We start from the raw sequence: 15,625 nt of genomic DNA, 5'->3' as shown, positions 1-15,625 counted from the left end.
GGGGGGGGGGCGTCCCCCTATGAAAAATCATGGGGGGGGGGGGGACGTGTTCCCTTGTCCCTCCGGGATTGACGCCCTTGAACGTGATAGAATCCTCCAACCCTCACCCCACCGGGCCCACCCACAATGTGTTCTCGTCGTGGTCTTTTCTAAAACGAATTATTTGTAGAGTGTGTCGCGTATCGTAGTCCGGTGGTTAAATCTCTTGCCTGGAAACTAATAGGGTTCGAGCCCCGGAAAGGCAGCTAAAATGCATGCTCCCTCAAGGAGCGAGAATGTTCCCTGCAAATTTGCAAAGTAATGATAAGAAACATTCTATCAACTAAAATACGAGGGAGTGTATATAGCGAACTTTTTGTTGGGGGGGGGGGGGGGGCGAGAATATAGATTTTGGAAAGATTAAACTGCATTTTAGGGCATTAATAATATAAATATATTCACTGCTATGAGAGGCATAGCTGTTTCTATAGGCTCAATGGGACAGTAGACCCACATCCTGCTATGACCCCGTAAACGGCAATGGGGATCTCAGAAATTTATTCATGCAGCCCGTTACCCGGGGCAACGGGCATGTTTAAAAAAGACTATTGACCGGTAGGCGGACATGGCTAAAAATCACGAACAATTTCGACCAATGAGATGACTAGATGTATTCAACATACTACGAGAGACATACAATAATATTGAAGCTATTATAGGCATATACTCATAATACTTCAAATTATTTTCATGAAGTTATTCTCGCTAGCTTGTCTTTGTCTTGAAAAGGGGGGGGGGGGCAATTTATTACTTCGAACAAACAAGTAGATCATTGCACGCCGCGAGCCACATTTCCACGGAAAGAAGCCATGTTGTGGTATTGTAGAGGGAGCAAAAACAATTAGAGCCCCCCTTCCTCTTCAAAAAACAAAAACAAACACTCAAAGGGGGAAAGGAAATTAGGAAACATCTGCATCCTCGCTTATATAGTGTCGCGTATGGTTCAGTCTTGATCTTTTGTTATATATTTATGTTGGTTCAGTCTTGATCTTGACATTTAATTACTCACATTTGGAAATGAAAAATGCGAAATTTCGGGGGGAGGTGCGGCCTGTGAGTATGGGACCTATAGCTACCTAGACTTCTCTTTTTTTTGTTCATCTTTTAGCTTTTCATATTTTTACTTCGATGATAATATTATGAGCTCGGGTAAAGTGCCCGAGCTAAAAAGTCGTAGCTACTGCCCCCGCCCCCCCCCCCCCCACACCATGACGTCATGATTGCGCGATCATCGCGAACGCGGATTTCGGAGTTGATGCCCTGACATCGGAACCGGAAGCTGGGTTTTTAAAGCCCTTTTCGAGCGTAATACTTGAAAATATTAAGCGGGTACTTCATCTAACTTTATACCAAACACTCGATTCCTGTTTATTTCCCTTCGTATCGGTAAGTATCAATCAAATTAAGTCACAGTATGGTTCAAGTTCATCGTATGTGTCCGAATTGCTTTGTTCTGGGCGTCGTTATAAAAATATGTAGACCCACTCGTTTATTTTTCTGTACTGTGACTGCTGTATTGACTGTGACTACTGTATTGACTGACACTTGTCATTTTGGTTTAGTCTTTAGATTCTTAGAAGGAACACAAATTTTGAAACTATGATATTGACATTTTAACTCAACTAAAATTGATCTCCTGCATTAACTACAATAAAATCTGGATCACCCTCTATGCAAGAATCAAGATTCCTAGAAACTTTGAAAGGAAAGACTCAAGTCAAATTCAAAACAAATGTCAACAGACAGGATGATGAGATTGAGACTGACTCACTGAGTGAGAGTGAGAGTGAGACGGGACACAAGATAATCTCAGAATTCAGAGAGAGAGAGTGGCCTGGAAGGTGCCGTAAAAGAGAAAATGCTGTATGCTCTGTTCTATTAATAATATGTCTTTAAAAAAAAAATAGATCTACCTCTGATCTCTGGCACATAACAGTTACAAGAAATTGTAAGGACTTTTAGACTGAGTGACTGAAAAATCATTTCTTGAGGCATGTTGTACAAGCGCGTAGCCAGGATTTCATTTTAGGGGGGGCGGTAGTGAGCATGCAAAGCGTGCGAATCAGGGGGGGAGGGTGCAGGGAGGGGGGAGTTTCCTCCCTCCCGCGCGAAGCGCGAAAGCTTTGAGGTTTCATCAAATTATAAGAGAATGAAGACGATTCGTTGGACCATTCTCGACTCTTAATCCTTATCTAAATTCAAATTCTGTTGACGTTTCATTTGAGAAAGAAGACGATTCGCTGTACCGTCACGGTCCTCGACTCTTAATTTTTGTTTGAATCAAGTTCCCCTGCCTCCGCGCGTAGCGCGGAAGCTCTGAAGTTTTATTAGATTATTAAAGAAAGAAGACGATTCGTTGTACCATTCTCGACTCTTAATCCTTATCTAAATTCAGTTTTCCCCCTCCCCTCCCGCGGAAGCTTTGACGTTTCATAAATTATTAGAGAAAGAAGACGATTTGTTGTACCGTTCTCGACTCTTAGTCCTTATCTGAAATCAGTTCCCCCCCCCCCCCTCCCCTCACGCGCGAAGCGCGGAAGCTTAGACGTTTCATTAAATTATTAGAGAAAGGAGACGATTCGTTGTACCGTTCTCGACTCTTAATCCTTTTTCTTCCTACGTCCTCTTCCTTTCTTCTTTTTTTCTCTCTCTTTTTTTTTTTTGGCCGACGTTTTGGGGGGGGGGGGGCGACCGCCCCCACCGCCCCCCCCTGGCTACGCGCCTGACCTGATGTTGTATCATGGTCTGGAAAGGGTCAAAAGGCAAAATATCTTAAAGGGAAATCCAACTTTAACAGACACCTACAGTACATGTTCTAAAAAGGAATTTGAACAATCAGAAAAGCAGACATGGGAAAGTTTGAATTACATCTGACAAAACATAAGAACGTTATGAATTTTTAAAAGTTGTGATCGCTACACGTATGGGCACTTTGAATTGGCTGAATTAGTAATGTCACTGTCACCGCCTGTCTGTCTCCATAAGTTACATGTACTGTATTACAAGGGTCGGATTGCTCTTATTTTTTTAAGTCAAGCAGACAGTTTTTTTTTTTTTCTGTATAGGATTTCACAATTTTCAAAAAGCCTCTGAAATCCTGAAAATCACTTCTCTTTTCTACCCACTGTTGTAGTATTTTATCCATGCATGTTGAATTCTAATGTCTGTTACTGTATTGCTTGTGAATGTGTTGTTTTGAATTGATAATTTTGGTTAGTACTTTTGATACAAAGTAAAATAAAGTTCAAATTGAATTTAATAGTGTTTGTTTCATTTTTTCTAATCTAGATATCAAGGAATTATCTTTGTTTCATTTGATGATCGTCTAGAGCTTCCAGGATCAGGATGAAGAGAGCAGAGATGGAGAGTGATTCAGAAGCTGGCAAAGGCAAGAACAAGAAAGCAAAGGTGGAATCAATCAAGTAAGATGGAAAGCATTTATTATTATTTGTATTATAATTAGTACATTAGTACTATTATTATTATTATCTTTATTGTTATTTTTGTTGTTTTCATTGTGTTATTATTATAATTATTATTATTGTCATTACTGTTATCATTATTTTCATTATTATTATTAATACTGTTTATTATTATTATTAATACTGTTTATTATTATTATTATCATTATTGTTAATTTTATTATTTTTAATGTTATTAATTACTATACTATATATTATTATTAATACTGTTTATTATTATTATTATCATTATTGTTAATTTTATTATTTTTAATGTTATTATCATTATTAATATTATTATTATTATTGTTATTAATATTATTATTATTATTATTATTATTAATATTATTATTATTACTATTGTTGTTATTATAATTATTAATATTATACTTTTACTTTTGTATCATTTTCATTAAATCATTATTATTCTTATCGTTAGTAATACCACAATCATTATATTTCTTATGATTCAGCTTAGCCTCTCAGAATGTCATAACTCAGATGATGGATATTGCTCAACCTCTATCTACTCTGAAGAAGATGCTTGGACAAAGACTACAGTGCAAGCTTGATGAACATGAAATCTACCTTCAAAACACTGCTACTGTAAGTATACTTAAGAGCAACTTGCTCGTAAATTATAAGTTTTTTCAAAAATTCTTGATTTTGTTTCATTCTTATAATCAAATAATTTCAATCGAGAAACCAAATCTACAAGACCCCTACCTGTTTTTTGGGCTACAGCCTACAAGCCTGGAAACCCAAGAGACGTAATATTTCAGTCTCTACCCATAACAATAAGAAATATAATATTATTGTGATACTTTTAAGAAAGCCCTCAAGACCTTTCTTCTCTTGCATTTATGTTTTTCCTGTACCAGGTTTACGTTCTTCAAGTTTGAAGCACATAAAGAATTAAATTGTTGTTATTTTGCGCTATACAAATTGAACATTATTATTATTGTTATTTATTTTATCATTATTATTATCATTCTTAGTAAAATTATTGTTATCATTATTATTATTATCAATATTACCATTATTATTATTATCATCATTATTATTTGTATCATTTTCATTATTACTTCTACTGTCAACCTGCTTTAATGACCACCTGTATAGGAAGACCATCTGTCTACAAAGGCCACATTTTTTGCGCTTTGAAAATGGTTTCTAATTGAAGCATGTATTAAAGGAACCTGTACATAAAGACCCCTGCCTACGAGACAACTTTTCTTATCTCCCTTTGGTTGTCTTTATAGACAGGTTTCATTGTATTATTATTATTGTTATTTTTTTGAATCATTATATTTTGTTATTCTTTTTTTGTTTCATCTCCCTAGTTGGTTGAGGATAAGAGTTTATTAGAGCAAGGTATCTCTGCGGAAGGAGTGGTTCAGTTCAGTGTCCAGGTCATCTCCAATCAGGGTAAGATTCTAAGTGTAGCGTAGAACTTTACCAAACTAAAGCCTCGTTCAGATGTGATGAAGTAAAACCGCAGCTTTTTTTGTGACGCAAGTGCCATACGCCTTTACATTTCTGTATCTATAACACAGAGCTCAGTGAAAACACGCAGGATTTTTGTTGCGTGCAGTTGGCAGTAATTTCCATGTTTAAATAAAACTCTGGTGATTTTTACATAGGTTTAACGATTCATATCTGAACGAACCTTCCTGTTTTCTACTGATGCAGTTAAACTCAACTCTGGGTCTAAGATTTGTTTCACAAAAGGAAAATCTAACTTCCTTTCTTACACCATGTTCTGAAAAAAAGCTAAACCCAGCATCTGGGCCAGTATTCAATTCAATACTATAGTCAGAAATAGTAGTATATTACTCAGCTTTCGACTTAGCTAAATTACTTTATACCCAACTTCAGTATTCAGTTGATGCTTCTGGCTAATTATCTAACCCTAAATTTAAGACTTAAGCCAAGGATTTTGGAAGCATTGATTGAAAGGCTTATGGTTTTCATATACAGTCATCCAGAGCTGGGTACAATGATAAAAGTGTGCACATTTGATGCGACGCATAAATTGTGATTACTTTTGAGTGACCGTATGATTTCTCCACTAGACCACGCCTCCTCCCCAAAACACCTCATCCTTGAAATTTGTTCTATCCATTTCAGGTGTGAAACCCCGGCTGAACATAGTTGACATTGTGAAACCAATCATTGAAACTCTAGAGGTACCCATGGTGACAGAAGGTAAGAAGAAACTCTTATTTTGTCAAATTCTTTTTATGATTTTAAATATGCTGTAATGGCATTTAACTCTAAAAAGGTAAGTTGTGGAGGGTAGAAGGACTCCACCTCCCCCTTAGAATCTCAGCCATGGAATGACTAAACATTTCTGAAACTTGGCATACATTTCTTAACGAAGCTTATAAAACTTCATATCTTCATCTCAATGGTTTTTGAATTATCGCTAATAAACTATTCACTTTTCTGTAAAGTGACAGTCCTGCATTGTGTATAATACATGTACATGTTTTAAAGTAGCAAGACAAGTTATTTCTCTGAATCAAAGAGGGATTTTATTCCACTCTTTGGATGCAGCCACTGTAAAACGATTTCTGGTAGATGCGAGTCTGGATTGAGGAATTATTTCAAGTTCTTTAACATTTAACTTTTTAAAGTTCCAGTTGAAGACATAGAGGATGAGAGTTTGAAGCTGGTGGAGGGCGCCATAGGGGAAGAAGAGGAAGAACAGGTCACTCGTTGGATCGTATGCAGTAACTACAGAGATGAGCAGGACAGGTTGAACATCCCGTATGGTAAGCTCAAGACGTACTCTAAACGCAGAAATATTCACAAATTTTCACAGATTTTGCGCTAAAGTTGGTGTCCGCGAATTATAGAACCCGCGAAAAATATAAACATGAGTTCCTATGCGTGTTCTGAACAGGCTGAATTTGGTGCAACGCGAATTTAAGAACGAGGTAATATGTTTTGGGGTCGCTCAGCGCGAAAAATTAATCGCGTGAAAATAACAGCGTTTACATTATTGTGGAGGTGTCGTGGTATAATGGTTCACTCACTTTAATCTCAATTTAGGATTTGGGGTTTGAATCCTAGCCCGACATCAACGTTCTTTGGGAAGACTTCAATGGACATTTTCCATTCTCCACCCAGATGTAAATGGGTGTCTGGTATGACAGAGCGCTACATATTTGGCCACCAGCTATGAACTGGGTAATAATCTTGGAGCACAATGAGCGTCATGGCATGCTTTATAAGAAGCCACCATTAGTATTATCACTATTATCATATTTTGATCTAGCTCAAGTCAAAGCTATTTTGTTACCGACATCATCTCAGATGCGAGTATATCTAATCACTCTGTTTCCACTTTTTAAAATGTTATATTCAGATCCTGAGCTGTGGACGGAGGACCACACATTACACTGGTTAATCTGGGCTTCAGGAGAGTTTGCAAACGAAGCTCTGGATCATGTGAAAGACATCGTCATGACGGGGAGTGAGATGTGCGCTCTCACAAAAGAAGAATTCTGTGAACGGTTTCAAAAAGAATCTGAAGATCTCTTCTGGACCCATCTTGAACTTCTCAAGAGAAGTGAGTCATCATTTTCTCATTTTGTTTTCTTCAAATTTGTTACAAAATTAGCCCATCACATTCCAGGGAGGTGTTTTACAGAACTTGTCATTGGTGACAAATGTCAGTTTTTGTTATCAGCTACTGAAATCCTTGCTTTTCCTGAAATTTCCACTTCTGCAAAGTTATAATTTAAATAAAGAATATTGAATGAACCAATGTGAATAAAAATGACTAAATTCTAATTTGTCCACACATATAGTGATTTCAAATTCCACATTTCATTCATTACGTCTGACCCTCGTAGCTCGCAAACCCGAGTAAATGGCCATAAAGTCGCGTATTGAAACACCCCCTTCTTTGCTTGCTGCAGAGGAGGCCTAACCACAGATCAACTTGTTTTCCAAACATAGTTCGCGCTACTTTCCGTCTCTCTCTCTCTCTCTCCAACTCTGTTTCTTTCAGGCTGCCTCCTTCAGTCTCTCTCCCCCTCTCCTTTCTATCTATCTCTCCCTTCCCTAGTTCTCTGTCTCTCCCACCTCTCTCTCCTCATGTTTATTTATGTCTGTCTCTCGATCCATTCCCCGGGTGTCCGTGTCTCTCTCTCTCTCTCTCTCCCCCTCTCTCCAAAATTTTAATTCTCTCTTCTCTCTTCTCTCTATCTCTCTCTCTCTCTGGTTGGCGGCCGCTTTTCTTCTTCTTCTTCGATCTTCTGTTTCTTCTTCTTCTTCTTCTTCTTCGATCTTCTGTAATTTCTTCTTCTTAATTCTTCTTCTTCTTCTTCGATCTTCTGTTTCTTCTTCTTCTTCTTCTTCTTCTTTTTCTTCTTCTTCTTCTTCTTCTCAGTCTATAGTGGCCTAGTCTTTTTCTCCAAGTCGAAGCGACAGTCCTCGGGTTTTTGAAAAACCCCATTCATAAATTATGAGTCCTCAAACTCGGGTTTTGAAACACCCCCTTCACCTGCGCATTGATAATAACAAGAAAGTTCTCTTTACACTGCACTATTTAACGATTTTCTGTCTTGTGTCAGAAGCTTGTTATATCTTAATTGATATTAACATGTACTTTTATTATCAGTGAATACTCATGCAACGGAATGCAGCTTCTTAATGAGGACTAATTTCTGCGCGGATTTTTATTAGGGGGACACTTCGTCCGCACATGTGGACAACTCAGTGCAGTCCTGAGGTCAGTGGTGCAGTCACGTTAGGGTTACTACCATTGACCTAGAGGTCAGTGGTCACTATGGGGGTTACTATGGCGATCTGTCAATCTCTCTTCTCCCTTCCAGCAACGATCACTGGCAAAACCACATTGTTGACCTGGGGATCAGTGGTTCTTGGCAGCCTCCCAATACCTCCATCTAAGCAAGAAGCAAGGGGGACTTTACGTCATGTGACAATTTGGAGACTCTAAACCAATTTTATCTGCATCAAAATTGTTCTAATTCAACTTTTCCACCACCCACAAGATATTGTCTTAAAATTAAATTGCCATCCTCGTGCTTTTGTGCAAAGCACAAGATACATCATTTTTCTGGTCGGCACAAAACCCTTCAAACAAATATTAATAATAAGTCGTTGGACTGTGAATCACAGGGTCCGCGGTTTGAGTCCCGCCGCGGTACTAATGTCCTTGTTAATGTCCATGTTAAGTGGGCACCGGCAGGAAGGAATTCCTTAAATGCTGTGAGCGTCAAAATCGGCAGCCTAGCATACCTGGGTAATGTTGGAGCGCCTTGAGGACCTTGCAAGGTCGATATGTGCGCTATATAAGAATCCAATATTATTGTTATGTTCTAATAATTTGTATATGTTTTTTTTTCTTTGTTACTATTATTCAGCTGTTCCTCAGTGTGGCGCTACAGCAATGGCTGTCGGAGCAGAAGGTAGGAATAATATTTCTTTGTTTTCAAATATCTAACTTGATGATGACATTCTGAAGAAGAAGGCTAAATATTCTTGTATAGGAACACATTGACTTCTAGTGGTCTGCATGGAGAGTTAAGCCCATCGCACACTGTACGATTTGACTACGAGCCAATTTTGCAACGTAGCAACTAAAAATACTCAAATATTTAAAAAAAAATTGAATCTAGAAATAACTTTGTGGTCTATTCAGTTGTGGCAAAATTGTAAAAGTTGTATTAAAAAAAAAAACCTTTATTCATTTATATTTACTAGTGGATGATGTTGTGAGAGCGAATTTTCAATATGGAAAAACTACACCTTGGTTCTTAATTTAAAAAAAGAAAATGTATTTCCATTTTGTAGAATCGGTCACGGAAACGGAGAATGGTGCACCCCCTGCCGTCAAACCAGCGCCCACGCCCAAGCGCCCTCGTGCTGTATCAAGGAGTAGCAGTACGGAAGACAAATTCTCCCCGGGAAACAGGACAGGTAGGTTGAGTTTCTCGATTGAAACTGTATGATTATAAGAATGAAACAAAATCCAGGAATTGTGAGTGAGGTGTTAACCCTTAAAGTCGTCTTCTGACATTTTGCTGACCACCTTTAAAAAAATCACAGCAAAATGAAATGATTTGTTATGTTTATGAAATGCTTTCTATCTTCCTCTCTCTCTCTATTCTTGTCTTTATCAGTCCTTGTAATCTTCTACCACATTTGTCTTGTTGCCTTCTGTTACTCGTTCTCCTTCTATTATCCTCTAGTCATCCGTTTCAATCTCTTCTCTTGTTTCTCTGTCTTTTCTTTTCTTATTTTTACCGGTATGTATCAATCTTTTGTAAATTCAATTTGTTACAGCCTCTGGCTGCTATTTTGAATGTATGTTTTTATCAATAAACCATATAAACCATATCAAAATAGATGAAAAGAAAAAATAAAGATATGGACAAATGAAAGTATGTGGCTGCAACAAATGTTCCTATGCATTCTCTGTGTTCTGTGTGTCATACTATATCTACTATGAAAATAATACAAAACAGATAGGGACGAATTCAGCTGTGGAAATTCCTGTTTAAACTGTTCTAAGATGAGGCTACAGTTGAGGAGGTGAGCTGGCTCAGTCGGTAAAGCGTCTGCCTGTGGAACCAAAGATTGTGGGCTTGAATCCAACCCAGACGGATGACTGAAGCCTGCATTGTGTGTTAACGAGCCCCTCCCGTTTTATAGATGCATGCTATATGTTAAAGTGGAAAACATTCCGTCCTTCGGATAGGACGTTAAATGGAGGCCCAGTGTAGAGGAGAGTCACCATCTTTGCACGTTATTAAAGAACCCATTGCAATATTTGTATGAAGAGTAAGGGAAAATTATGGTGTTGTTGGCCGCCTGCACATCCCAATCAGTTATACCGGGAGGAGAGACCCAAGGGTTACAGTGATTCAGTTCGCTTTTAGCCTCCCCAGGCACAGGTGACGTGAAATACATAATAATAATGGAAATTCCTTGTTTCGCAATAGACTGCACAGCCATTGCTAGCAAAAGCGAACTGAATCATTGTAACCTTTATGTTTACAGTAAAATAAGTAATGACGGAGTGCTATGTGAAATTGTAAATAATAATGATCGTTATTATTATTATTTTCTGCCTACAGGTAACAACGGACAGATTCAACTGTGGCAGTTCTTGTTGGAACTGTTAACGGACAAGGACGCAATGGATTTTATCTCTTGGGTAGGAACTAATGGTGAGTTCCGCCTCAATGATCCGGAGCTTGTTGCTCAGAAGTGGGGTGAGAGGAAGAACAAACCATCCATGAACTATGAGAAGCTTAGCAGAGCGCTAAGGTAAGAAAACGGTTTCTCTGTCAATGTGGTCTATCCAATATTAGTCTGGTTTCATCTTTTTAATGATTCTTATTAGGTCATTCAACATCTAAAACCATAGCTCTTTTACATTATTGTTAATTGATTTATGTCTTCATTCATTCCTTCATTGATTTGTTTGTTTAATTATTTCTCTGTACATGTATTTATTTCTTTTTTTAATAGTGTTTGTATTTATTGATTTATTTGTCATGGTATAGTGGTTCATTCATTTGACTCTAAATCCAAGGTTTTAGGGCTCTTTTTGGCAAGACATTATTCTACATTTGCCACACTCCACCCAGGTGAGGTAAATGGGTACCGGCCCTACTGGGAAAGAAGAAATTCCTGGAAGGCTTTAGCGCCTTTTCATGGTAGCTCTTTTTAAGCTGGGGTAATAATGATTGCAGGACCCTCAGGGAGTACAGTATCGGTATAGATATGGTCACTCTGGGTAAACAAGACATATTATCAGGTGGGCTGTATCTAATACAGACCACCTTATATTTTTGTTAAAATCGCCTTTATTTATTCTTTATTATTTATTTTTCTTAATTCTTACCACTTTTTTGTTAGCAAGATAACTTGAAAATGGCTTAATCAAATAAATTGAAATTTGGCACACATATGTATAGGCATATGGACAAAGCGCGGTAAGGATTTCAATCTTGACCTTGACTGATGATGTCATCTAGGCGCCATTTTGTGAAATTTTCTGAAAATAAACTCATGATCATATCTTCATAACCAAAAGTTATTTCTCATTCATATTTATCATGATCGAGGTCAATATCCGTCCGGTCAATTTCAGGTCAAATAACGCGCGCGTGCGCGTACCTCCGCGCGTCAGTGCGCGCGCAAAATTTTTAAATGCTCAAAATCGTCTCAAATTTATTTTGCATACGTTTCAAGTCATTTTAAGCATTTTATAAAAAATCGCGCACACGCGCATGCGCGCGCGTTTTCGCAAGTAACACCATTACAAAACATAGAATCGCCATTTTTTTTCTTTCATGATATTTCTCATATTTTTGCGAACAATTTGATACCATGTTTATCTCTTTATGACCATTGAGAAAAAGATGAGCGTCCATTCAAGATAAATGTCTGTGCGCGCGAGCTCTTGTAATACATACCATATATGGGCAAAAACATGCCTACATGTATACAAATTCCATTATAGCTCTTTGGGATGGAACTGGACCCCCAATATTTTTTCATATTTTGATAGAGAATGAGTCGGAAATATGATTTGAAGTCTCTTTTGGCTATTAAAATTATTTTGACATCATCATAATGGCCTTCGAACTAAAAATAGGAATTTGCATATTATGACGTCAGCATATTTATGGAAAATTAATTGTTTCTCTGTATATATTGATCGATTTTCTTCAAAATTTCGATATGTTGTAGCTAAGACAATTCTTTACAAGCGCAGTAATAACTATTTTTCATTTTGATGACGTCATCATAGTGAAAATTTTGATTAAAGGCCTCATGTCAAAAACTTCATAATTTGCGTGTTATGCCTATAGAAGGTGAATTTAGTTCACGTTATGAATCTACATGATATTGTCTTTTAAGAATTTGTAAGCAGTATGTCGCTTATTTTTGCTCTATTTTGTCTCAAATGTTAGTTGACCAGCCCACCTATACTTGTTCCAAACAAGTATTATATGTCTAGTTATTAATATTGTTACCAAATACTATCTTTCTATTCAGATATTACTATGACGGGGACATGATAGCCAAGGTACACGGTCAGAGGTTCGTCTATAAGTTTGTCTGTGATCTCCGGAGCCTTATGGGATATACGGCAGCAGAACTCGATAAACTCGTCAAGGAATGCCGACAAACTAAATTACATCGTGTGAGTGATGACATAGTCCAGAGCCATGTGACAATATCGAGTGCATAGCGATAGGAATGGACTTTGTCTGCGATCTTCGGAGCCTTATGGATTGCTCAATAAGCTTGTCAAGGAATGTGGACGAACTAGATTACATCTTGCGGGTGATGACAATGTTCAGAGCCATGTGACAATATCGAGTGCATAGTGATAGGAATGGATTTTTGTCAGCGATCTTCGGAGCCTTATGGGATACTCAACTTGTGAAGGAATTTCGACAAACTAGATTACATGGTGTGGGTGATGACATAATCCAGAGCCATGTAACAATTTGAGTGCATAGCGATAGAAATGGACTTTTGTCCGTGATCTTCGGAGCCTTATGGGATACTCAAGAAACTTGTGAGGGAATGTCGACGAGAGTGATGACATAGTCCAGGGCTCTGTCATGATACAGAGTGCATCGCAATAGGAATGGATTTTGGGTGAACAGCCTGCTTTTGTATAGCCTGCAAACGAATATGGGCATGCAGAAGGCATTACAACACGTGGATAATGATGTATTCTAGACACTGCACTGTAATGATATCAAACGCTCTTCCCCTCCGCACAGCAATACTTGGTTTATCCAGTATGTTCACGAACAGACTGCTTGTAGTATAAAGTCTGTGAAGGAATATGTAGGCAGGAGGAATTATGACGTGGATGATGACATTGTCAAGCCTACTGCGGTGATATCTAATGCATATTTTCTCCCTACGCACAGTATTAGTTGTACAGTCAAACCTGCTTTAGTGACCACCTGTCTACAAATGACCACCTGTCTACAAGGACCACACTTTTTGTTCCTTTTGAAAATGGTTTCTCATTGAAACATGTACTAAAGGAGCCTGTCTACAAAGACCACCTGTCTTGCAAAGACCACTTTTTGTGTTTCCCTTGGGTGGTCGCTGTAGACAGGTTTGACTGTATCATCCAATATGAAAGAAATTACTGCTTGTATACAGCTTGGGAAGAATGTCGCCAGAAAAAATGACAACATGCCGAAGGTGCAGATTGTGCAGAGTATCATATTGATATTGAGTGCACGGGATGCAAATCCGTGAATCTTCCTGTCCGGAGAGCAACCCTGTTTCTGTTAGGTGTATTGTCGAACAAACTGCTAGTTTAATGTATAAAGCGTTGTATTCTCTAGTGAACAATTGGACCAATTATTTATGTTGCTTGAAAAGCTTGTGAGTTTTGTGTAAGCTACTTTATAAAGAGAAGTTTGAGTTCTTGGAAGAGGTGAGAAATAATTTGTGAGCATTATCATTGTTATTATGCAAGTGTGGAAGAACATCAGATAAAAAATGTTCCATGAAAATCAAGGCTCTTCAAATGCCTAAATATTCTAAATATTGCATATCATGTAACATCATAAAAATCTGGACAGATTTTTATGCCACATGTTTGTCTCGTCCCATATACATCTTTCAGTGTACAGTACTCGTAGCTTTACCAAGACTGGGCCAAATTTGTATCACTTTGATGATTCCAGAACCTTGCAGTACACACCAATACTTATATGCTAGATGATCAACCTTTTCTGATCAATTCCACACCATTTCTTTCACAATGCTTTTGCATGACCAGATTTCAACTTTATCTTTAAAGATAAAGACCAGTTATGGTCATGCGATTGCATTGTGAAAAAAATGTGTGAAATCGATCAAAAAAGGTTGATAATCTAGCATAGATGTACTGCAAGGTTCTGGAATCATCAAAATGATAAGAAATTTGGCCCAGTCTTTATAAAGTTACAAGCACTGTACACAGAAAGATGTATATGGGACTACGCACACGTGCGCGACACGTGCGTTTTATCTCTCACATATCAATAAATACACTAATTTACCAAATATATCGATTAGTAGGCGGTTTCCCGGAAATTTTTATCATCATGTATTATTCAAAACATATTCTTTCACATGATTGCTAATAAGAGCTTCCATTTCATTTTTTGAAATTGGGGCGTTTCCAATACTGGTCTTTACCTTTAAGAACCATATAGCATTATTAGTTTGTTGAAGGAGAAAACCTGAAGAAGTCATGGAAAAGTGTGCAAGACCTTCAAATTTGTTGACCCTTTCAACACACCTGTTTTTTTTCTTCTCCAAACCATAGTAAAATATTAAACAAACCAGAATTTTGTTTTTGTGATAAGAATCATAAGGATATTGCAAATCGGATTGCTCACAAGTTTGTCAAAAGTTCTGTGCATGCAGAAGTTTTTGGTACTGTATTACAATGTGCTTTATCCATGCATAGATCAGCTAAAACCATCCTGATGAAAGGGGCCATTTTTTTAAGTAATCAAATTTAATGCATCATTCTCTGTTAAAGATAACCATGAATTCTAGTAATGATAGAACATAGATTGTCACAGAAACCAATAAAATTACACTGAAAGTTCAAGATTGCAAATAAATGACATGTGCCAAACGATTTTGGAAGTAAAGTTTTATAGGGGCTGAGAAATGAGCACAGAAAGATAAGGAAATCAAGGTAAAAAACTTTGAAGTTTAAAACCACAACGTTAACTTAAGTTAACCTTGCTATTGAGACGTAAATCAATTTCTTGACTTCATTTGAGCTTTTTTTGTTCTTATTAATTTCCAATAAACCCTGCCAGTGTTCTCCAATATTTTGAGAAATGGTACTCTAGATTACAGACATTTATTCCTCAAACTTGTTTTTTATTTCTTTACTTATTTTACAAATGAATTGTATTATAGTGTAATAAAGTGTAATATATCATTTTTGAAAACAATGAGTGCTCATGTCTGAGATTGTTATTTTATGAATGTTTGTATGGTGTTTTAAAGGTATTACAAAGTTCTGGGAAATTTTGAAAATTTGGTGGATAGTGATTAGTGAATCTCTACAATTTTGATATATTTGGATTCCC

At 37.4% G+C, this 15,625-nt stretch overlaps 1 protein-coding gene across 4 annotated transcripts; it reads left to right on the top strand.

Annotated features, from left to right (window-relative positions):
- Nucleotides 1–1,274: 1,274 nt before the first annotated feature.
- Nucleotides 1,275–13,547, top strand: LOC591116 (GA-binding protein alpha chain). Of its 4 annotated transcripts, XM_030977521.1 has the most exons (12): nt 1,275–1,425; nt 3,328–3,461; nt 3,974–4,106; nt 4,844–4,928; nt 5,631–5,708; nt 6,140–6,277; nt 6,874–7,077; nt 8,900–8,944; nt 9,330–9,455; nt 10,616–10,808; nt 12,549–12,750; nt 13,025–13,547. In XM_030977521.1, the coding sequence occupies exons 2-11, from the start codon at nt 3,385–3,387 to the stop codon at nt 12,742–12,744; spliced, it is 1,275 nt and encodes a 424-aa protein (XP_030833381.1). In that variant the 5' UTR covers nt 1,275–1,425; nt 3,328–3,384; the 3' UTR covers nt 12,745–12,750; nt 13,025–13,547. The 4 variants fall into 4 exon arrangements, with proteins under 4 accessions (XP_030833381.1, XP_030833380.1, XP_030833382.1 ...); XM_030977520.1 differs by lacking the exon at nt 13,025–13,547 and having other exon boundaries at nt 3,369–3,461; nt 12,549–12,766; XM_030977522.1 differs by lacking the exon at nt 13,025–13,547 and having other exon boundaries at nt 6,146–6,277; nt 12,549–12,766.
- Nucleotides 13,548–15,625: the final 2,078 nt, after the last annotated feature.

Source organism: Strongylocentrotus purpuratus, unplaced genomic scaffold, assembly GCF_000002235.5.
Source record: "Strongylocentrotus purpuratus isolate Spur 01 unplaced genomic scaffold, Spur_5.0 spur5_scaffold_1, whole genome shotgun sequence".
NCBI lineage: Eukaryota > Metazoa > Echinodermata > Echinoidea > Camarodonta > Strongylocentrotidae > Strongylocentrotus > Strongylocentrotus purpuratus.
This window is presented reverse-complemented; position numbering and strand designations above follow the sequence as displayed.

Bases quoted from the DNA above. Each gene is read 5' to 3' on its own strand.
- LOC591116 (XM_030977521.1), top strand. From the start codon at position 3,385: ATGAAGAGAGCAGAGATGGAGAGTGATTCAGAAGCTGGCAAAGGCAAG. The intron at 5,709-6,139 runs GTAAGAAGAAAC...AACTTTTTAAAG, and splicing joins GGTACCCATGGTGACAGAAG to TTCCAGTTGAAGACATAGAG. The intron at 7,078-8,899 runs GTGAGTCATCAT...ACTATTATTCAG, and splicing joins TCTTGAACTTCTCAAGAGAA to CTGTTCCTCAGTGTGGCGCT.